Source organism: Pholcus phalangioides, unplaced genomic scaffold, assembly GCF_987345545.1.
Source record: "Pholcus phalangioides strain wild (caught in Gottingen) unplaced genomic scaffold, Ppha-v1.0 ptg000042l_1, whole genome shotgun sequence".
In the NCBI taxonomy this organism is placed as follows: Eukaryota; Metazoa; Arthropoda; class Arachnida; order Araneae; family Pholcidae; genus Pholcus; species Pholcus phalangioides.
Window position 1 is genome coordinate 17,044,840 of NW_028301628.1, and position 23,947 is coordinate 17,068,786.

Genomic DNA, 23,947 nt, shown 5'->3' on the forward strand with positions numbered 1-23,947 from the left:
ATACAGCTCCTCGAAAAGCCACAGTGGTCGTTTACTAAACGAATACCTGGCATGAGTGGTCTATCTTATTGCCAGAGACTTCAATTTCTGGGTTTACACTCACTGGAATGGCGTAGAATCGCTGCAGATCTGAAGATGTGCTACAAACTAGTCCACCAAATTGTTTATCTACCATCGAGAGAGCCTTTCTTTGAGATCATAGACAGGCGAGTTAACCTACGTAGACATCGCTTCCAAATAAGAATACCAACGGCTAGAAGGGATTGCTTTTTCCACGGATATAGATGCCGTGTGGCAAGAATATGGAACAGTCTTCCATCAGAACTTGTATGTGCCTCCTACACAAGATTTGCTTCCGCTATTGAGGATTTCGACCTGACTCCGTATGCGAAGTGCTTCCCGTACTGACTATTTTTTTTTTTTTTTTTTTCTTCCAGTATAAGTGCATTTCATGCCTTCTGGGGGTTATTGTAAATAAATAGCAAGATTCAATGTTTCCTAAATTGGACCAGTCAATGTTGGCCTATTTGGACCGGCACAATTTGGGGATCAAAGTGGTCATCTGATTTTAATACATTTTATTATAATTATATTCTAATGTGAATGAGAGTTTTCAATGGAGAAAGAGTGGCACAATTTGACCTTTTTAAAAAATTAGTGAACAAACACATGCTAAATGATTCACGAGTATTTAACATTGATGAGAGTGGCTACACCATAGTACAAAAGGAATCCCAGAGGATAATGGGCACAAACAGAAAGCACCAGATTGGCTCAGCCATCAGTGGAGCGTAGGGTGTGAATACCATAATTGCAGGCATAATGGTGCCAGGTTAATGTTATTTTTCTACATTTTTCACTCCAGGTGGCGCTAGTAACGAGGGATATTCAAATGGCGTCTCCCCTTGTGTAATATTTGAAATAGCGTCATTTCATTTTCCATTGTCTAAACATGTAATTGTCTCCTCTCACTAGGATTATTTTTCCGTCAGGTTGTACTTTTTCTGATTTATTTATTTTCATTATTTTTTGTAACTTTTGCCCTTCTGTTTTCAGTGTCGTAAAGAAATATGATTATTTTAGTTCACTATCATTTTACAGAGTCTACGTACCTAGAGGCAGTGGCATAGCAAGGTCTGGTGGCACCTGGTGTGGAGTTTTAACTTGTCACCCTCATGTCCACCAAAATATAAAATGAAATTTATTGAGGAAGTAATTTTCTAATAAGACAACAAATAAAAGACAAATACCAGTAAATACTAAAAAATTTCTTATGCATTTTGACACGCTATGGGCAGGGGAGCACGAGCTTACCTGCCGCCAGGGTGCGAAGCATCATATGTTGCTCCTAATGGCAACCCTGGCAGGAGGCTAAGTGACAGGGCTTCAGTGAAGGAGACCTCGAGATAAACCTGATTTTTTTTCCAGAAGAAAGCCGCACATCATGTTGTTTACTGTGCAAAATGTACGTGACCATACGTCCCGCTTTTGAAGTAAATTGTTGTTTTTTGTTTAATGTCAGAATTATCTTACCACTCTTAATAATGCTAGATAAGTTAATCCTTGAAACAGCACTTATTTTTGTGATCCATCATCACTTATCCTGCAAAGATGACATGTAACAAGATTATTTTTACTTAGACATTTTTTTAAAAGTTGTTTCTGGTACTCCAGGGATCGGCCAAGTGAGAAGCCAAATTGTTCCTTTGCTTTCATTTGACTATTCTGGAACAAATCCTCGGCGAGAGCGTGGAATCCCCCCCCCCCCCTTCTCCTTCATCCTAGAGAAGGGCTCCTAGGCTGGGATCTTTTGTGAGCCCCCTCAGTCAGACTTCTCACGGGACTTTCTATAGTTAATTTATAGCGTGAATAAGCCAAAAAATTATGAGAATTGTCCTGGGCCCCAGGGATAGAGCTCTGTCAGTTCCGCCCTCGTGGGAGGGCCATAAGTGACATAACCAAAATGCACACTTGCCCATTGTGATAAGAATACAGGGGCGACACTTGGCCATGCGACCCATTGCGGCTACACTGGGTGTCGTTCAAGAGGGGTGCTAAATCTAAGATGAATGGGTTAAAAAAAGTTCTACTGGCGGAAAAAAATCCACGAAAATTTCCTTTTTGCTCTGGAGGGGCGCAAAATCTGAGATGAAAGGGCAAAATAATTTTTTTTGTTGTTAGGAATTGTTTTGATAAGTCGTGAGGGAGAGGCAAGACCCCCAAGGGTAGGGCCAACAGGGCTCGCCTCCAGCTTGGAAGCCCGGGTCTAAATCCTTATAACTTTGTTTTTTCATACTATAAATTAACTGTAGAAGGGGGCGCTGATGGAAAATCTATCTTGGGTTAAGTGAAAGATTCCAGCCTGGGAGCCCTGATGTAGGAGCTATGGGGTGGGGGCAATAGGCAGGAGGCATAAAAAATAGGTCCCGCATGGGTACAGATTTTATCTCGAGCCACTTTGATTGCTTACATTCTTGTTTCTGGTATTACAGGCCGTATATTTTCTCAACGTTTCTATTGTCGAGGTATGACTCAAAAGTGTGATGGCATGTAAATTTTTACTGAGTTAAATTTTGGGGTCTTAACTAAAGGCAGCGCTGCTGCCCCTTACAACCTGGCGCCCAGGTGTATCACACCTCTTGCATCCTCACTTGAGCCACCCCTGGCTATGGGTGTCATCTTCAGAGGATAAGAATATCATGCTGACTGAGTTTACTTACACGCAGGCGCTCCACTTCATTCTTGCCACAACGTTTGACTTGGACAGGTGTATAGTTTTTCTTTCCACTGGATTGAAGATTTGAAGTGGGAAACTCGGTCAGCGTGATATTCTTATCCTCTGAAGACACCCATAGCGTGTCGAAATGCACGAGGAATTTTTTAGTATTTCTTGGTATTTGCCTTATTCGTTGGCGATTTTTTGAATATTATGATGTTCAGGTTAAAAATACGATCTTGTTGCGCAGAATGACTTGGGGTGAATGATATTTGTGGGAAGGATGAAATAATGGGTCACCAGGACTGGCTGTTTGTTTACTTGAGCACCAACAATGTTCAAAAGAAACAAGACAGAATACCCCCATGCACCACACAATAATACTAAATTATTACAGCATCACATCGTTCACCTGCCAATTTGCTGCAATTAGCAAATTTAAAAGCCCATGTAAATTATTTGACATGTTATTTTATGTAACAAAAAAGGAACATTAATACAAAACCGGCAATTTTTTGTCACCCCTCAGAGCTGGTACGCAATGTGGGCTGCACCCCCTCCCTCCACGCCTTCCTACACCACTGTCTAGAGGAACTTATCCCTGGATCGATTTATTATTTCGAAGAGACTGGGTTCTTTTCATGCTGAGAATATTTATTTGTATTATTATCTATAATATTACTGTTGGTTTCCGCTTTTACGTTTCCTATGCTGGTGATTTTTTTTTTCGGCATCCGTAGTCAGTCAAGGTCTTGGGGATTTTTTGTCGGGCCGTTGGACGTGTTTGGCACAGGAAAAAAGTCACCAAGGGGATCTGGATTTCCAGAAGACTAAATACTGAAGGTCGAATGTATTTTAAGTGATATATGTTTGTATCAATCAATATCGGAGTATTTTATTCTTTCATAAAAGTAACACTTTGAAGAAGGAGTGGCGAACTTCACAACGCGATCCCGTTTTACATTTCTTTACAATAATGGTCATTTTTGCGAACTTTTCATTGCGTCTTCGATTTTGAAAAGTTGGCTATTCCTGCTTTCAAGCTCATGTTGTATTGTAAGTGATCCGTGCAAAAAAATGTCAGAGTAAAAGTGTTCAAAAAAGATTGAGAACCAACGGCTTACACTAAGAAGGCAATGTATTTTTCTGTGGGCTAATGACAGTTCAAGCTCACCTATTTCTACGTCGCATTCAGATTATCAATGGCGCATCCAAGAACGCTTTTGTCAACGTGAACCTTTTGTGTTCTAATAAGAGAGTGGAATGACAATATATATTGCCGAGATACACTAGCAAATTTTTAGGTTTTAGCTTAGATTATCAAAACAAGACCACGCAACGAAAAAAGAAAACGAAATAACTCACAAAATAAGCTAAGGGAAAACTTTCCCTTCATTGTTGCCAAAAATATCTTCATTATTTTAACGAAATATCATTATTTCATCCAGAAAATATTCAACATAAGCTGACCATATTTATTCGAGAAAAGTACAGAAAATCGGACTTCGAAATACAGGAAATAACGGGACACTACCGTCGCCAAAAGTAAGGTAAGTTGTTAACTCGCGCTAAAACCACAAAAAAAGTCGATAATCGCGGAAATGAAGCGTCAATTTAAATTTTAGTGAATTTAAAAAAACATGACAAATATGTCAGATAAGTATTCTTATTTAGGGATCGTGTACACTAGCGCGCGGATCATGCAATGAAGGCATTCGCAATTGGTTGTTCGGTAATTTGTACGGTGTTGCGAACGATTCTTGAGCTGTTTTCACCGGACCCACCTGGAATCGGTTTTTTCAAAGAAAACAAAGGAAAGAAAGGAACACAAATAGGCTGACCATATTTCCTCGAGAGAAATACGGGACATTAAGATTCCAAATACGGGAAAATACGGGACATCGCCAATTATCGCCAAAAATGACGCCAAAACCGAGCAAAGTTGCCAAATATTGTTAAAATTACGGTAAAATCACAATGGCGGGAAATGAAACGTTACTGCAAATTGCAGTGGATTAAAATGAATTTCACGAAAAAAACGTTCACCGAGACAAATGTGGGAGATAAATATTCTCATTTATAGTTATAATTATCATAATATAGTTTATTAGTTGAAAAATAATTTCAATCTTTGACTTCAATAAAGAATAAAAATTCAAGTAAGCGTCGTGTAAAATACGGGAAAAACCGGGACACTTTTGCGAAAAAGTCGGGACGACCAAAAATACAGAAAATACCGGGACTGTCCCGGGAAATACGGGACGTATGGTCACCCTAAACACAAAGGAAGTTTGTGTACCCACGAGCGGATTAGAACGGCTGCAGGGGGTCGTGCGTTGCAAGATCTGCGCGCTAGTGTATACGCGCCTTTACAGTTGTAACTAGAGTGATGTTTTGTGAGATGTTTGAGTTTGGAAGATAACTAATTGCTGATTCGAAGAATAAATAGTCAAGTTGTCTTTGATCAGAATACGTGAGAAATTGCGACATTTTTGCAAAAAGTCGGAACCACCAGAAAATCCCGGGAGTCTTGTGAAATACAGGACGTATGATCTTACATTCGAATAAGATTTGATAAGCAAGGGAAGTTAAAAGAAAAAACGACCCATTTCTGTTTTTCTTAAGCTGGCCATATTTCCTCGAGAGAAATACGGGAAATTGGGATTCCAAATACGGGAAAATACAGGACATCGCCAATTATCGCCAAAAACGATGCCTGAAATTACGGAAAAATCACAATGGCAGGAAATGAAGCATTACTGCAAATTGCAGCGAATTAAAATGAATTTCACGATAAAAAAAACACGTTCACCGAGACAAATGTGGGGAGATTAATATTCTTATTTATATAATTGTAATTATCATAATATAATTTTTGAGTTGAAAAATAATAATTTCAATCTAACTTCAATGAAGAATAAAAATTCAAGTAGGCTTCGTGTAAAATACGGGAAAAACCGGGACACTTTCGCCTAAAAGTCGGGACAACCAAAAAAAAAACAAAATACGGGACAGGCCCGGTTTTTTTTTTCCCCTGGCCGTTCCGACCAGGCCCGTCATTTGTGGTTCGGGGGGGGGGGCCGTTGCCCCCGGCTTTTGAAAATACATTAAAAATGGTGTATATATATAAATGGTGTACAAATATATATATATAAAATTATAAATACATTGAGTATATGCTCTTTGCGCCCCACCCCCCCCCCCTGGAAAAAGTTGAAATGACGGCCGTGGTCCCGACTTTTTGGCAAAAGTGTCCCGGTTTTTACATAACGCCTACTTGGATTTTTATTCTTCATTGAAGTCAAAGATTGAAATTATTTTTCAACTCATAAATTAGATTAATGTTCTTATTTATAGTTGTAATTTTTTACCATAATCTCATATTTGTCTTGTTGAACGTTATATTTCGTTATAAGTCATTTTAATTCTCTGCAATTTGTAGTAACGGTTCGTTTCCCACCATTGCGATTTCTCGTAATTATATATTTGGCAACTGTGCGTTTTTAACGATGTCCCGTATTTCTCTCGAGGAAATATGGTCAGCCTACTCATAAGTAAAAATGGAGTTTAATTACCCTTAAACTTGGCTTATCTTACGTCCTTTTGTACCAACCTAGGGCTTTAGGAGGAGAGAAAAAAACAAACACACAGTTTGTGTGCTAGATTGTTAGTTTTATAGAGTAAGAAAGAATTTGATGCATCAGAATATATAAAAAAACACCATACAATTAGAAGATATAACAAAAAAATTATGTGCGAGATATTTATCATATACATACACACACAATATATTAAACACAGGTGCGAACATCGAGGAAAAATACAAGTATAGAAATATAGATATATTTCTCCTCCAAGATATATACTGTGAATGACATAATAATTGTACATTTTGTTGAAAGGCTTCACACACTTTCTCCTTGACAGTATGCACAATAGGGTGGGTCACCGTTCCATGTGAATTTTTTTTTTCAATTTCCATCCGGCACAGCACCAAAAGGGTGCCAAATAATGCCTTTAGCTCACATTTTTTTTTAAGAATGGGTTGCCATCTTCTGCCTCCGGATTGACTTTAAATACATATTTTGAAGAAAAATAATATTTTTTTGATTAGTTGTCAGTGAGGTTTTAAAAAAAATTTTATAATGTGTGTATAAAACATACAAATTGCATGAGTAACGTTTATTTATTACAAGGAAAAGTTGACAATAATATAAATGCCATTTTTGTTATCATATTTCAAATATATAGCACGAAATCCTTACTATTGAATTTCGGCACAGCGTTTCGAGAGACAAATTTTTTTGCACAATGTGGCTGAAGTTTCTGTAACAGTCTTGCCCGCCTTTTCTACAGTTTGTTTCACATGGCAGGCGTAGTAAAGGCAGTTCTGATTTTTGGGCGGCAAACAGTTGGATGTCTTTGTCAGGTATGGATTTAAATATTGATTATGATTTCAATATAGTGACACGACGTCTATTGCACACCTGCTGAAGGCTCTAGCCGACTCCAGCTTATTCGAAGTTTCCGGACCCTTGATAAATATTGAGAACTTGATTCTTCGTACTGACGGAGAAATTATGTCTAACGGAAGAGCTCGTCAGCATTGGGATTTCCTCAAGGATCAGATATATATTCTACTTCTGCCAGTCAATGAGATCGGTGCAAGATGATACAAATTTTACAATAGGAAGGTGAAACAAACGCAGTTATTTTTCTTAATGCGGCGGGCTGTTGGTTCACGGATGTGGGGTTCAGAGTCGGTCAGCATTGCGACCAATGAATTTTCAGTGTGTGCGAAGTGTTTCTTTGAATTTCGGGATATATTTTGTCTTTCAGTTCCGCGAGCAAATACCTAGTTGCAACGATGAGCTTCAGCAGATGCTGTGTTCCATCTTTACGGGAAGGGTGAGTTTTGATAGCACACCAAGTTGGATCGTAAATATTGACGAAATAAGTTGCTAGAATTATTAAATTTTCAGAAGATTCCGTCGAAACGTACAAACGTAGAATTCGATAAGGAGTTAGCCATCGGGCACGAGGCATTTTGCCTGACGATTTGTTTGCTAAATCCTTAGGTCTTTTCAAACTGCTGAGACCATTCTGTACAAATATGTTTGGTTGGGTAACTGTTAAAACAACTTGAAACGAAACAGTTTTTTTTTTCACATATATCTTTGCCGATTCTTCCTGAAAATGTTTTGGGTCCCGATGTGCTGCCATCAATATGTAGAAACAAGTGTCGGAAAGGTAATTCGTTCATATGCTGTAAATAGATAATCCACCGCAACGGCTTATCTAACTTTTTTTCAAGCAGACGTATGACACCTTCAGGCAGAATGAAATAAATGTCAAACAAATTTACGGCGAAACTCTTCTAATGGCTTCTTCGGTATTTTAGGGTGCGATTTTAAAATATTTTTGTATTTCATACATGATACGCCTTTAACATTGCTTTCACTCGTTTATGTTGGACAGAAGGAATGGAAGATCTCTACCATATTTCTTCAATTTTTGCCACAATGCCTTCTAGTTCTTTATACGTGGGCTATTTATTAGTTTCAATATAACGTTTCATCTTATGACGGTTCCATTCATAGAACATAATATCTTCGTAGGTTGGTAACATTGCATTTAACGTCACTTGAATCACGAAATAACGGACATTTCCACCTTGAACGAGTAAGATCCATGATGCACATAGCACAAACGAGCGCGACACAACCTCACCTTATTTCAGTCGGAGTTATACAGGGAAACATGGGCATCGCATGCGTATAGGGTCTTCCTAGACTCTCCCCCACTCTACCCACCCTCACACCTACAACGTGACGAATTGCCTATGTTTGTAGAAAGCAACGTAATTGGTCGACACCCTAACTGAAATCTACCTTGAAAAAAAATAAAATCGATATCAATCCGGAGGCAGTTACACTAATCAGAACGTAAAAAAATCATAAGTGTGATTTTGAGACCATTTTAGCACCTTTTTATCGCTGTGCCCCTTGAAAAACGCGAATTTTATTTTTTTGGCCCACGTTTTCTATTACAAAAAAGGAGGGGGGTTTTCTCTTTTCTCCCTCTTTATATTCGGGGGGGGGGCGGGGCTTCCTCTTATTTTTCTAAGCAATGCTATTCATCACCATGGGAAATGCCTACTTTAAGAAACATCATCCCTTCAGAGAAAAAAAATGGCTTTTTCAGGAGTGGCTGCAAAAAGTAAGGAGTTGTAAGGGCCTTTCCAGAGGGAAATGAAAAAAGTTGAGACTTTTTAAAGAGTTTGTAAGAATGTACGAACCCTGGTCAGCTATTCAAAAAATTTCAACAGACAGGCAACGTGGCCGATGCGTTAGTCAGAAATGTGGGTCCCACCGTTATTGAGCGTTATCCGAATAAATCTGTCCGCAGACTTGCATCTGAATCCAGAATCATCCAGCACGAACAGAATCCTGCGGAAGACATTACACATGTTTCCGTACAAGATTGAATGCGGCACGCCACACCAGTTCTATGGTTCGTACTCTTCCAACGAAAAAAAATTCGAGGACTATTCAAGCACTTTTCAAGGTAAAACTTAAAAATTCAAGGATTTTTTTTCACAAACGCATACTTTTCACATGAATAGGCGCATATTTAATTTTGTTTAAAACTTTCAGAGATTACATTTCTACCTACTTTATTTCACATCATCCGTAATGAATAAAGGAGGACACATACACATATTTCAAAACATATGACACATTGAATAACACAGTTCGTGGCTGTCAATTTCCTCATTGAAACGTAGTTTAGTCTCTAAATATTGCAATTAATTTTCTTTTAAAGACTAAAAAAAGAACTCTTCTAAAGAAAGAAAAAGATTAAATTATTTCTTTCATTAATTCTGAATTTATTTATTTCTTTAACGCTGAAAAAATTTCGTTAATGCTGGAATATTTTCTTGCATTAATTCTGGAATTATTTCTTTCATTACTTTTGGAACAATTGCTTTCATCAATTCTGGATTTGTTTCTTTCGACTAATGCTGAAATTCTTTCTTTCATTAATGCTGAATTCTTTTATTGATTCTAAAACTATTTCATTAATTCTGGAATTATCTCTCATTAATTTTGGAATTATCTTTCATTAATTCTGGAGCTATCTCTTTCATTAATTTTGGAATTATCTCTCATTAATTTTGGAATAATATCATCGATACTGAAATTTTCTTTCATTTATTGTTTTAAACTCCTTTAAACAATTATGGATGTCATTAGAAAATAACGAAGATGCGCCGACATTCAATGCGTCACGTGATCTTGCAAGGAATGATGTAGACCACTGAGACGTCATACCAGCGCCGGTACTAGAGGGCGCGGGGGGGGGGGAACTGCCCCGGGTGACAATTTATAGGTGAACACCGTTATAAACTAATCGAATTCCGAATTGGTGGGGGCGACAAGACAATACAAAAGTCCTAGTTATGGCCCTGTGTTATACTCCCTCCAGTAATATAAGCTCAATGGATTTCAGCGCCGATTCACCCATTGAAGCACAGCTTGCATTTGGCGGCATTTTTGTCTGGCACACTCAGCAACCAATCTTGATAGAAGGGATTTTTCAGCCACAAGTAATTAAAAGTACACACACTTGCTACTCATTTTTTGTTTTCTTTCTTTAAAGAACCTTGTACAGGCACTTCACATCACTCCTAAATAAATATTTTGTTGACAGCATGGGCGGAGATACGGGGGGGGGGGCAGCGTGAAAGGTGAAGTTGACTGATCTAATGTATATATGCATAATGAATTGACATCATCGTCATCGTGCCCCCCAGACTTCCAAGTCTATCTCTGCCTATGGTTGACAGTAATCAGAGGAAGCTTCGCTCACTTACGGACCGAAAGGCTGAAATTATTTCGGCAAAAAGTATGAAACTGTTTTTTCTAAGATATTGATTTCTCAAGTCCTCCACAAAAAATACCTAGTACAGAAGTTTAATGACTTCCGACTCCAAATACGTCTACATACGATCACAGGATACATGCTACCATAAAGCCGGGTTTTCCTAGAAGTGGGTTGTTCCAATACCTTCTAGAGCAGAAGGACTTCTACTTTAGAAGGAGGTATTGGTTGTTGGGGGCCAGAGCGTGCCGACTGAGCTGAAGAAAAAAACAATGATCGGAAGTTCATTTTGAGCTCTAGCTTTTATTCTATAAAAATTGCAAGGAAAAAAACAGGATCATTTACGATCATAAAAAAAATAAATAAATGAAACGGCCGACAAATAACAATCGGCAATCTGAGGGAGAAAAAAAACAATCCCGACATACACGCGGAAAAAAACCAGCCTACAGTATAAAGCCGAGCTCCCGTGAGGGTGAGAGCACGCCGCCGGCGATTTACATATTGCGTCGGGAGCGGTTCCACGTGCACAGAGAATAAATAGGGGAAAACATTCCAACATAGGTTTTTCGCGCCGCATGAACCGAACTGGATCATTTCGCGTCGACAGAAACGTGTTACATAATTAACACTACGCGTTTGTGTATTCCTACCGTGGCGCGTCAGCTCACGGCCCTGGCATCAGCTACTCTGTCATCTGCATGCTCCGGTTTGAAGGGAAGCATCGAGCTCGATGAATGGAAGTGAAAGAAAACAAAAATGAAGAGAAGATCGGTAAAACGAGTGGCGCTCAACGCATTTGACTCCTTCAGCAGCAGTCGGCCAATCACGCCCGACGTAAAACACTGCCGTGAGGCTTGTTGCGCTCTCTAGGAAAACAGTCCAACTTGTTTTCTTATTATTGGTGAGTGGACGGGGTGTCACGCTGGGCGATTCACTTTGCACGCGGCACAGAAAACCTGCTCCTACGAAAATCCGGCTTAAGAATAATGGGAAAAAACGTGCTTTGATGGTTCTGGTTTCGATGTCGCCCGAATATGGTTTACAGACGATGCGCATTTTCATCTGGATGGTGTAATTAAGACAAAATCTGTGTTTTTGGGGTACCGAAAACCCACATTTGTCTCACACACGACCACTCCATTGCCCAAAAACTTACCGTTTGGGCTGCAATCTCCTGCGAAGACATCATTGGGCCCTTTTTCTTGCGAGAAACAGTGACTGACCAGACTCTAAAATCTCTATAACCAAACTTTTAAAACCTGTCATCATGACCAGGATTAATAGGGGGGTGATTACACCAAAAATTGTTTTGTTGTAATGTTTCAGGCAACTTATATTTCACAATATACACGAAATTAGTAAAAAAATTTAAATTATTTAACAGAAAAATGAATATTCTCACCTCACATCTCTAATAAAATTATATGGAATAAAAAAATACGTTTAGAAAGAGTTTAACGTAAATAAGTGTTGGGCAAACAGAAAAATAGGTTAAGAGTTTATGAGTATTAGATTATTTCTTATTTGTGGTTATTTTCATTGGTTTTGAGTTTTAAATAAGCTCTATAAAAATTGTAATCTACATTATTATTTCACTGTCATTGTTTCATGTGTAAAGTAAAATTTCTGAAGTAGTATGAAATATAGTTGATACTTTAAAAGTTGACGCACATTAATTTCTGGCTACTGTACTTTATTACAGAATTTGATCAAATCAAGTAAACCTCTCAACTCCTAAGCAAGCAGTCTACAGGCAACACTCTTGGGGGTTCTGCACTTCTTTTCACAAAAGATAATTCGACAATTTGTCTGAGATGATCATACAACAAGACGGGCTCATGCAATTTTTTTTTCTGCCTTTTAATTATTCTATCAATACATTTATGAGTACAATAAATAGCAATTATAGTTTTGAAAGTTTGATTGACTTTTTTTTCGAAATTGTCAATTTTTTTTTTCAATTGATTTTTAAATATTATTTCAGAGTACAGTGTCTTTACACTACAAAAACATGTTTTATATGTTCACCATTTCGCAGGAAAAATTTAAACGTCTCTATGTTCAAGGTATTCGAAAACATGCCGCCTCGTATGAGATTTGTGTGCTGAAAAAATCTTGGAAATGACAAAATATGGAAATACATTTTCTCATCTGTGCATTAGATTACTAATAACATTGGACTACGAACAGATTGTATCAAGAAGCACCATTTATCTTTGCATTGAGAAGCTGAGTTTGACAAAAAAAAAAATTATATCAAGAGTTATGCTCGAAAAATGCTATATGAATGCACACTCATATTGAGCATCCAGAAGTACATAATTTATATAGTTATCCACATTTTGCAGTTATGCAAAATATATACTGTGCTGTGTAATATTCAATTACATAATGAAATTGCACAGTATTACTACAGTACACTGCTCCATCATGACATTAGTAACAGAACAAAAAATTTGAAAAACACATGAGAAGTTATGTGCCATATGAAATTTATAATGTGGCTCTGGAAAAAACACCTAGAAATTTTAATCAGTGTATGAACTTCGAATCATCGAAAATACAGGAAAAAAATTATTGATCAATTCTTTTTCTTCCAATAGTTTAAAGCAGCGGTTCTCAACCGGTGCTCCGCGGAGCCCTTGTGCACTCAAGGCTCCGCGGCTCGAGGAAATTAATAAAAAACAGTAAAATTTTAAAAAATGATTATAAATATTTTTAAATAGTAAAAATAAATTAGTAACTTTGATCAGTAATTAAATTTTCCCACAGGGTTCCGAGAGTCAAAAAAGGGGGTTGAGAACCGATGGTTTAAAGTATATTTTTTTAAATTACCAAATGAACAGAAAAAATTGAATGCAGAGACAATGAAATAGAATTAGTTTCTAATATATGTATATACATATACGAAAATAGATTCAAAGTCCAGAAAATGAAATTTGAATGTCTTCATTATTATTAATATTATATATACAGCCGATACGCTTATAACATCCCCACAACGTTTTCTCGATTATTAAGACTAATTATTTTCATGTCCCCACATCCTGGAGCAGGGCCCCTAGTCTGGGATCTGGCTGGCCCTTCTATAGCATTTATAGCGTGAAAAAAATTATAGTAATTGTCCCGGGACAGGAGCCTTGTCAGCCCCGCCCTTGGGGAGGCATTCCTTCCCCCAACGTCAAAGGTCTAATGTATATATGAATTGACATCGTGTCCCCCCCCCCCCCAGACTTCCAACTCCATCTCCGCCTATGTGTGGGGGCCACGGTCCCAATCGTTCTCAACAATAAGATTTTCCGTTTAAAGCGTTTTCCCCATGATGGTTTATGAAAAATGTTATATAGGCGGATCCAACTGTATAAATATATATTTGGTAATTCAACGTCCGTGAAATTAACTTTGAATTGCCCAAAAGCGCGATATGCATTTCAGAGTTCATGAAACTATGAAGTACTCAAGAAAGAAACCGAAAAAAAGGAATTTGAATTCCGCAAAAGAAATTACCAAAAAAAAAACAAGTCTGAAATTGTACAGTCGAATTCCGTTATTACGAACTCCAAGATACCGGAGAAATCACTTCGTTATAACGAAATTTCGTTATGAAGTTATTACAGGTTTTAGCATTGCTCCTACGTAAACTTAGTCTGAAGATATTTTATCTCTGAATGAGCAGTGCAATTGTCCAAAATAAGCAAAAACTTGCTCTTTCTCATTTAAAGTGAGTTTGGTCTAGCTTTCCCAAACATCTCCTGCTCAAAAAGTTTCAGAAAACATTCACCCTACCCAAAGATGTGAGAGAATCTTTGACACATAATCAATTGTTGAATGAACATTGAAAAAAAAGTTATTGAAACACACAAGTGAGCAATTTTGTAAAATTTTTCGAACTAATCAACAAATGAACAATTTCTAGAAAGTACGCAGAAGGAAAATATGAGAGGAATGTGTGTGAAGTGCATGTATGGTTGTTAGTAGTGTTCCATCACTATGGATACATTGAAATATTATTTGTAACTATTTAAAATGTTTTTAGATTTTTGACTTTGCTGAAGTGAGGGAGTTATAAAAAGGAAGAAATTACATTTTTCTGTTAATGACGTAGAACTCAGTGCTCATGAAGTGTGCAGATGGATTTAATCCATGAATTTCTCAAGTAAGTTGAACCTTCATTTTTAACTCTGTCATTTTTATGACACACACACAAAACTTCCAATATTCATTAATTTATCGATTTACCCACTTCCTCCATTTCAGGTGAAAATGCTGAATGAAATGACCTTTCAGTGATGACTAGGAAGTTGATCATCATGTATATTCATACGTAGCACGATCATATATGTGCATGTGAAATGATTTTGATGATACTGTATACAAATATCTAATAAATTTATTCATGAGTTGTAAATAGGTGTTTTCTGTTTTGTGATTACAATTTTTAATTCGAAAAAAATCTATGGATGTTGCTTTATTGCAGTGAATTTGACGCAAGAATTAGTTGCATAGGAAATTCACGTGTATTTTTAACAACTGGATGGAATAACATAAAGTTAATCTATCCCAATTATAGTTACAATTTATTTTTTTATTAGATGCAGCTGAAAAAACAAAATGAACAGTTCTAAATAACCTTATTCTAATAACTTGAGTGTAAATACATTATAACAGATGTAATTACGTAGTTGATAACTTGCTTGTTATGTTACAGTACAAAGTGGTTATCCTACCTAAGAAATCTCTGGTGAATACATTTCCCTGAGTGAGAGATCACACTTCTCTTGAGAATATAGTTTTCCCAACTGACCTGCTGATATTGCAAGGGCTCTAATTGTATGTAGCATTTGTTTAGGAATATGAGACATAAATCCAAATGGCTTTAACATTGACATTAAATTCATAGACTTGGAAAATGTTCAACATCCCACCCCGATGATTGAACATAACTGCTGTGTCAACCTCTAAGTGGTTGTGCTATGCAGCATGCGTTACATTTTTTTAATGAATATCATTTAGGTGTTGTTGATTCCTTTGAGTTTTTACCTAAGAGGATATATACCTCCCTTATTAATTTCCTCATACTTCCTCTAAGGTTTTTATATCATAGATAAAACTCAACATTGAGTTTTAAAAAAAATTCAAGTAAAACTAACAATCTCTATAGTAAAAAAATTTCTATACAAAAAAATTGAATCTAAAAATTTAGTCACTTTCGTGGATATTTACTTTTTTTGTTACGTAATCATTTAAGACCGGGAAATTTTTGAAAACAAATGTTTGCCAAGTATCTCACCCGCAAGGGTTAAAGGGATAAGCTGGCTAAAATTTAATGGAAATAAAAAAAAATATACATACATATTGAGTGGCAACAGCGAACGCCGTAGGTTGTGTTTATTTGTCGCTCCGTAAATTTTCTTAATTTTTAGTAATTTTCTCGAAGTTTGGTGGCTAATTTTTTTATTAATAGGTTCAAGTAATTGTTGATGATTTAATTTATGTAAGTGTTTAAGCTCCTGTCATCTAATTACATCGTTTAATCATGCCGAAGCGTGACACGTGCTCGGATTCAGTTGAGGTTTCCGATTCACTCAAATGTAGCGGGTGCCAACGAAGTTTCCATTTCACGTGTGGCGGATTCAGCGGTAAGGCTGCACGTAAACTGTCACAGGATAAACAGAGGAAATGGACTTGTGTAGCGTGTACGTCCTCTCCCAGGACTTTGATACTTTTGCTGGCGGTAGTGATTGCCCGAATATTTCGGATTTCTTGGAGAGGATTGTGCAACAAAACACCGATCTCAAGGACTTCGTAACCAACAAGTTGGAAGAATTTAAGCAAGTGATCGATTTCAATAATGCTGTCATGAAAGACCTGAAGGACTCTATAATTCAGCTACAGAACAAAAATGAGGAATTGCAATCAAGGAATGAGACTCTCGCAACTGAAAATATAGAGATCAAATCCGAAATGAGGAAACTGCAATATGACATCACTGAGTTGAAGCAATATTCAAGGCGTACTAACATGGAGGTTACTAATGTCCCGGAATCAGAAAATGAGAATCTGTCCCAGATCTTATCTAAGATCGAAGATTTGGCTGAATGTGAAATGATCAACAGTATAATGGTCGCTCACCGTGTGCCTAGTATGAATAAAGACAAACCTAAACCGATTATCGTTCAATTCTCGTCTAAGCTGGTGCGTGATCAGGTGTTGAAGAAACTGAAAGATAAAAAAGTGCGTCACAAATCAATTCCCGATTCTCTACTATCCCGGTATATTTCAATGAACATTTAACTCCTGAGCTGAAGAAGTTGTTTTTCCATGTAAGTAGTCTACGCAGCGCTTTACTGAGATTTACGCCGATTTCCGCCGCTAGATGGCGCCACCGGAAATGTTTTCTATTTTTCGCGCGTTTTTGACCGACTTCCTTTTTTAGCCGGATTTCGCACCTCTCGAACCAGACTACCTGCCGACCGTATTTATTTTCAAAATGGCGGTTGGTCTTATTTATTTGGAAAAAAACTATTTTAGTGTCTTATCGGGATTCGAACCCATGACAACCGATAAAGTATATCGTTCTCCAGGCTAGTGTGTTAACCACTGAACCAAACAGACTTACTAAACAAATGCCTTATGAAATAAGTATATAAAAATAATAAAACGTAGAACGTTTAAGGAAGTGTATTAAAAAACGTCGCTCCTAATTTTGATGTGCCTATGATCGACGATTGTCCACGGAGTAATTGGTGAAAAGGGCGAATATTGTGAACCGTATCTACTGTTTTTCAATTATATTCCACGAACCTTTTTTTTTAAATGAGTTTCAAAAAATGTTCTCAAGGATTTTGCACCTCTCGAACCGGACTACCTGTCGCCATTTTTACGTCACTGTCGAGACGTTAAACTTTCCGACGTTATCTTGACCATGGGATGTTTCCGTTCTCACGGGGTTCTTCCCGATAATTACTATAGCTTATCTACAGAGGCGCTATATATGACCCCGACAGCAAGGAAAGATCATCATTCTTAGTTTCAAGCTCGATCGAGATGGACTCCGCTGCAATCTTTGACGAAAACCCATTACCTAGTGATATTGACTGGGATCTAGAGGAACAGGTATGTTATTCGATACACTTGTCTTTCTCGCTTTATTTTTCATGTCTTTTTTTTTTACCAATGTATCCAATGTATTTTATTTCTGAACGATTTTTTATTTTTTCTAGAACGCGTTGATCTTCGGATCGGATTTTCATATTGATGAGGCGCAGTGGATTATGGCCGAGAACCCTTTCTCTCAAGAAATCAATTGGACCCAGGTCGAGAAGGTTGGTTTAATTGTTTTAAAATTATTTACTATCTCTTTTTATTTGTCTCCTTCGATTATTTAATATCGTTTCTTTCCCACAGGATGCCATAGAACAGATAGGTGGTGGTGATGATCCGGGCGAGGGAACTTCGAATTCCGTAAGCATTATTTAATTTATTAATTATGTGTTTTTTTCAACGCTCATTCTATTTTTTTTTCTTTTATAGACCCCACGTCCATACGTGTTGCAGGAACAGTCCCGCAAGCTGAACAAGAAGTTCAATGCTGAGCAAATCACGTACTCTGCCCGTATACGAACCGAAGCCCTAGTGAACCCGTCAACTCGCCTGATAGCTGCCATGGCTTTCTTGAGATCAATGTTGAGGCAGTTGATAGACGCGACGACCAATGGGCTGCACCCCGAAGACCGCATTCGGTAAATATTTATTGGATATTCAGAGTGATTTGAATAATTTTTTTTGAATAATTTATTATTTTCTTCTTTTTTCAGGATTGTCATGACATCCGATAATTTCGACAGGCCCATTTCGACATCTCTTGTTCCTGTGTCCTCACTCACCATAGAATCACTCCTGGCTGTGATAATGAAGGTTCTACAGAGCAAGAACGCCATACCCCTGGACGACCCATCTCTCAGGTTTGACATCATCACTGTCAGATTACAGCGAGGAGGTGGCAGATGCAAAATTGTCAACATATCGACTGACCGGCTGACAAAGAAGTCAGTTACACGTATACCTGAGGATGGACTGTGTTGTAGTCGTGCCATAGTTGTTGGACACGCCATCCTTGAAAAGCATCCGAGGCTCTCAATGGTAAAAGATGGGCGGATAAATCTGCAAAAAGATATGGCTTTGGCATTACATCGAGTGACTGGGGTTCCCGAGGGCCTTTGTGGATTCGATGCTATCACAAAGTTTGCCGAGGTTCTAGACGTTCAAATATTCGTCAAGTCTTCGGAAGAATTTTATCGGGTAATTTTTATTACTAAAAATACTATTTAATGAGCGTTATATATATGAATGTTATATATTCAATTTTGAATATTCTTTTTATAATTTTGTACTTATGTTTTTTTTTTTAATGAAGGTTGTGTTCAAGACGGCTAAGAAAGACAAGAAAATATTTTTGTTACTTCACAATGGACACTACGACCTCATTACATCTCCTAAAGGATTCCACGGCACTAATTTCTACTGTGTGGACTGCGACAAGGCCTACGACCATGTCCAGTATCATGAATGCGCAGTCCGATGTAACACCTGCTTTGACGATTCATGCACTCTTGTCATTCCCCAACGCTGCGATGACTGTCACAGGACATGTCGATCGGCTGAATGTTTTGCAAGGCATAAGAGTCTTGGAGGCAAGAACAGCACGTACTGCCAGCAATTCTACGAGTGTCTGACATGCAAGAAATTTCTCGTAACGAAAGAGCGACCTCGAGAAAAACACGTCTGCGGGGAAAAGTATTGCAGCAACTGCAAAAATTTTCATCAAGATGAACATCATCTCTGCTCCCTCAAGAAGAAGAAGGTGAAGACCCCTTCCGACAAGCTCGTTTTCTTCGATTTCGAGACGGATCAATCTTCAGGCGAGCACGTGATCAACTTTGCAGTTGCGCAGTACTCGGACGGAACTGAATTCGTCTTTCGAGGGTATAATGTCCTCAACGAATTCTGCGCCTGGCTCTTCCGCAAAGAACATAAGGGATACACCGCCATCGCACACAACATGAAGGGGTTCGATGGCCAATTCCTACTCAAGTAAGTTTTTTTTTTGAAAAAAAATAGCGTGTTACTGTCTTATTTTTATTATGCATGCATTTTGTAATTTTATAACACATGTGTTATTTTTTTCTTTACAGATATCTCCTAGAGCAAGGAATAAAGCCTTCTGTGGTGCCGTGTGGATCCAAAATAATGGCTTTGCGGCTGGATACTCTCAACATCCGGGTTATCGACAGCCTTAACTTTCTCCCGATGGCTCTGTCCAAACTGCCGAAAACATTCGGTTTGGAAGAATTGAAGAAGGGTTTTTTTCCTCATCTCTTCAACCGACCTGAAAACCAAGACTACAATGGACCCCTCCCTTCCATGAACTTCTTTAATCCGGAAGCTTTCACCGTCGAAACGAAGGCGAAATTCGACAAGTGGTACGATGGAAGAAAGAGCGGAAAATTCGTGTTTAAACACGAAATGTACGAATACTGCAAGTAAGTTGTTTTCTCCTCCATATTCATTGTTTTATTCGTTCCGATTATTTTTCCATTCTTTTAACATTTCTACACTATGATTAACATTTTTTAGGTCAGACGTCGATATTCTTCGTCGATGCTGCTTGCAGTTTCGAGATGAGTTCTTGGGATTAACCGGCGTCGACCCATTCCAGTACCTCACCATAGCCTCGGCCTGTATGGCGACCTACAGGTCGAAATACATCGACGATGGTGTCATTGGTATGGTGCCTGCCAACGGTTACGTCAACAATACCAATAGCAGTCGCCTAAGTATTGAATGGCTGTCATACCTAGGACTGAACATTCAACATTCCAGAAACGGGATGGGTGAAAAGAGAGTGCTTGGTCTCAGCGTGGACGGGTTTTGTGAGGAAACAAACACCGTGTTTTTATTTCACGGTAAGTAATATTAATTAATTTTATTACTTTGTTTGCTTTACTACATATGCTTCATTTTATTTATATATGCTTTGTTTCTTTTTTTCAGGATGTTATTGGCACGGGTGTCCACAGTGCTTCGAGAAAGACATGGTGAACCCCAGCACCCAGACCTACATGTGGGAGCTCCACAGGAAGACACAGGAGCAAGAACAAAAGATCCGTCAAGGCGGATACAATCTCGAAGTCATGTGGGAGCATGACTTTAACGCCCTGAAGAAAACGGATCAAGCTCTCAAATGCTTCCTGGTGGACTTCCACTATATTGATAGGCTTAACACACGGGATTCATTCTATGGCGGAAGAACTAATGCCACCAAACTTTTCTATCAAGGCACTGCAAAATATATCGACTTCACGTCTTTGTACCCGTGGGTCAATAAATACTGCAAGTGAGTGCTTCAAAATCTATATAACTTAACAAATATGGCTTTTTTACTTTTTTTACAAGTTTTTTCTTATTTCAGATATCCGGTTGGACATCCCAAAGTCATCACCGAGAACTTTGGAGAGTTAGAAACGTATTTTGGCATCATTAAATGCAAAGTTCTGCCACCAAGAGCATTATATCTGCCCGTTCTCCCTTACAGGTATTATTATAATTTCTTATAAAGTGATCTTCACGTATTCACAATCTAACATATTTTTTTCATAAAGTTTTTTATTATTTTTATCATAAAATATTTCATTTTTTATAGATCCGGTGGAAAATTAACCTTTCCCCTGTGTCGTTCGTGTGTGGAAACACGCATCAAAGAATGTCATCACAACGACGAGGAAAGATGTATCACAGGCACTTGGGTTACTGAGGAACTCAAGAAGGCTATAGAAAAAGGATATGTGGTGAAAAAGATATACGAGGTTTTTTTTTTTTCTAACTCATAATTATTTTAAATGTTTTCCACGATTATTTTTGTTTTCTAATTAGGATTGTTTTTTCTAGGTTTATCATTTCGCTGAATCTAGAGAGGGTCTTTTTGCCCCCTACATCAACGCCTTCCTCAAAATCAAACAGGAATCCTCTGGCTGGCCGACTAACTGTGTCACGAATAATGATAAAGACTCGTACCTGAAGCAGTATAAGCAAGTCGAGGACATAGAACTAGATCCCAAAAACATCCAGGTTAATCCAGGTCGACGCCAGGTGTCAAAGTTATGTCTAAATAGGTAACTTTTAACTTTATCATACATGGTTTGATAAAAATCACGATGTTTTTCTCTTTTTTTCATGATCATATAGAATCACTGGTAAACTAACGGTTTTTTTCTTAGCTTCTGGGGTCGCTGGGGAATGCAAGAAAACAAGACGCAACTATCATACGTGACAAAAACAGCCGATTTTCACAAGATGATGAACGATCCTTCTATTGAGGTACTTTTTTTTAAATAATTATTATTTTTTTAAGATATTTGATTTCATCAAACTAATATTTAAAAAATGAAATGTGACCAAACTATTTTATTTTTCAGGTCAAGGATTTGTATCTCCCCAGTGATAACATAGCTGCAATAGAATGGCGACACAAGTCGGATTTCATACCACAGACCGATCGGACAAATGTCTTTTTGGCTGCCTTCACGACAACATGGGCCCGCTTAAAATTGTACTCCGAGATGGAGAAGCTAGGCGATGCCTTGCTCTATTTTGACACCGACTCGTAAGTTCGCAGAAAATTTTTGTTTAATTTAATTTTTCAATGTTTTATCACTTGACTTATTGGTTTTTTTAAATTTCAGAATCATCTATGCTAGCAATGGGACCAACGATCCACCACTGGGCGACTTCTTGGGCCAATTCACAGATGAGCTCGATGGTCATCACATTACGGAGTTTGTGTCAGGTATTTTTCTCATTCCCGTTATCAAACTTTACTTCATTCTTTAATTCCACAGATTGAGACGTTTCTCTTCAAGATTCTTATTTGTTTTTTAAAAATGCTTATTTTCAGGTGGAGCCAAGAATTATGCCTATAGGAGGTCAGATGGCAGGACATTCTGTAAAATTCGGGGCTTCACACTCAACTTCAAAAACTCGCTAGAGCTCAACTATGACACGATGAAGGGCCCTGGTCCAGTCCATGGATTTTGCAACGAAGATCGCTATCGTCGATACTCACAAGATAGTGAGGGAGGCTAAGAGAAGGCGGATACTGACCAGACGAGAGGAGAAAAAATACGGTCTTGTATACGACAAGAGGGTTCTTCTGCCCGATTTCACGACACTGCCTTATGGGTATTAATTTTTTTTTTTCACGTCAGAACATGCTTCTTACCGCAAAGTCTCTTATGTAAATACGCCTATTTCATGAATAAATTATTTATGTTATAGATTTTTTTCTCTCGTTCTTGTGTGTTTTTTGGTATTTAATGTTATGCAAACAGAATTAACTGTCATTTGCGATGGAGGAGCTAAAGCTTAAACATCCTTTTGGATGTATAGTGTCTGGACCGACTTCTTCGGGAAAAACTCGGTTTGTTTCGAGACTCATAGCCGAAAAAATGATTGATCCATTTCCTACGGAAATTGTCTGGTTCTATGGTATTTATCAATCGTTTTATGAACAGATTTCAGGTGTCACATTCGTAGAAGGTTTACCTACAGATTACGAATCTTACATAGGTTCGCGAACGTTATTTGTTATCGATGACCTGATGTCGGAGCTAGGCAACGACAAGCGATTAACTAATTTGTTTATTCGCGGAAGCCATCACAGAAACCTTTCCGTGATATTCATCGTTCAAAATTTCTTTCATAAAGGCAGTCAGATGCGAGAAATATCTTTGAATGCGCATTATCTCGTATTGTTCAAAAATCCGCGAGATAGAAGCCAAGTTCAACATTTAGCTAGGCAGATGTATCCGGGTAGACAGACATTTTTTCAAGAGGTTTTTAACGATGCCTGTAAACCCGCTTATGGATACCTATTGATAGACTTGAAACCGAACACGGAAGAACAATTACGTCTGAGAACCGGTTTTTTCCAAAATGATACATATTACGCTTACCAACCCAGATAAATTCATTTCGTGTCAAGCAGTCGAAGAGGTCACATCATGGAAGGGGGTCTTGTCATAGACTTTGAAGGTTTCCAATGTACTTCGAGAGGATTTATAGTTAAAGAACTGGCCTACTTTTCGTTAGATGGCAGTAGTTACGGGACTTATACTTTTCAACCACCTTATGATTGGTTCGAACTGAGTGGTAAAGAAAGGGCGTCTGCTACGTGGGTGATGTCTAATCTACACCACATTTCATGGGAGAGCGGCAACATGCCTTATGAAAAATGTTCAGAAATTCTCTCATTGTTGTCGGATTCGTATTCTGAAATTTATTGCAAAG

General features: G+C 38.0%; 1 protein-coding gene and 1 pseudogene across 7 annotated transcripts in view; one reads left to right on the forward strand and one right to left on the reverse strand.

The window, feature by feature from the left end:
- Nucleotides 1-23,947, reverse strand: part of LOC149064551 (protein-L-isoaspartate O-methyltransferase domain-containing protein 1-like) — a 220,838-nt gene that overhangs the window by 104,918 nt on the left and 91,973 nt on the right. For 3 of the 7 annotated variants that reach the window (XM_089254640.1, XM_089254639.1, XM_089254635.1), the window contains exon 1: nucleotides 3,891-4,110. The exons of 1 other annotated variant lie outside the window; for it this stretch is intronic. Coding sequence is in view for 2 of the 6 variants with exons in the window: in XM_089254634.1 (XP_089110760.1) it covers nucleotides 1,113-1,128 (16 nt within the window). In the remaining 4 variants the exon portion in view is untranslated. Of the gene's footprint in view, nucleotides 1-1,112; nucleotides 1,191-3,840; nucleotides 4,120-23,947 lie in introns of those variants that run through there. 3 more of the 7 variants (XM_089254637.1, XM_089254634.1, XM_089254633.1) reach the window with 3 other exon arrangements.
- Nucleotides 21,899-22,847, forward strand: LOC149064552 (uncharacterized; annotated as a pseudogene).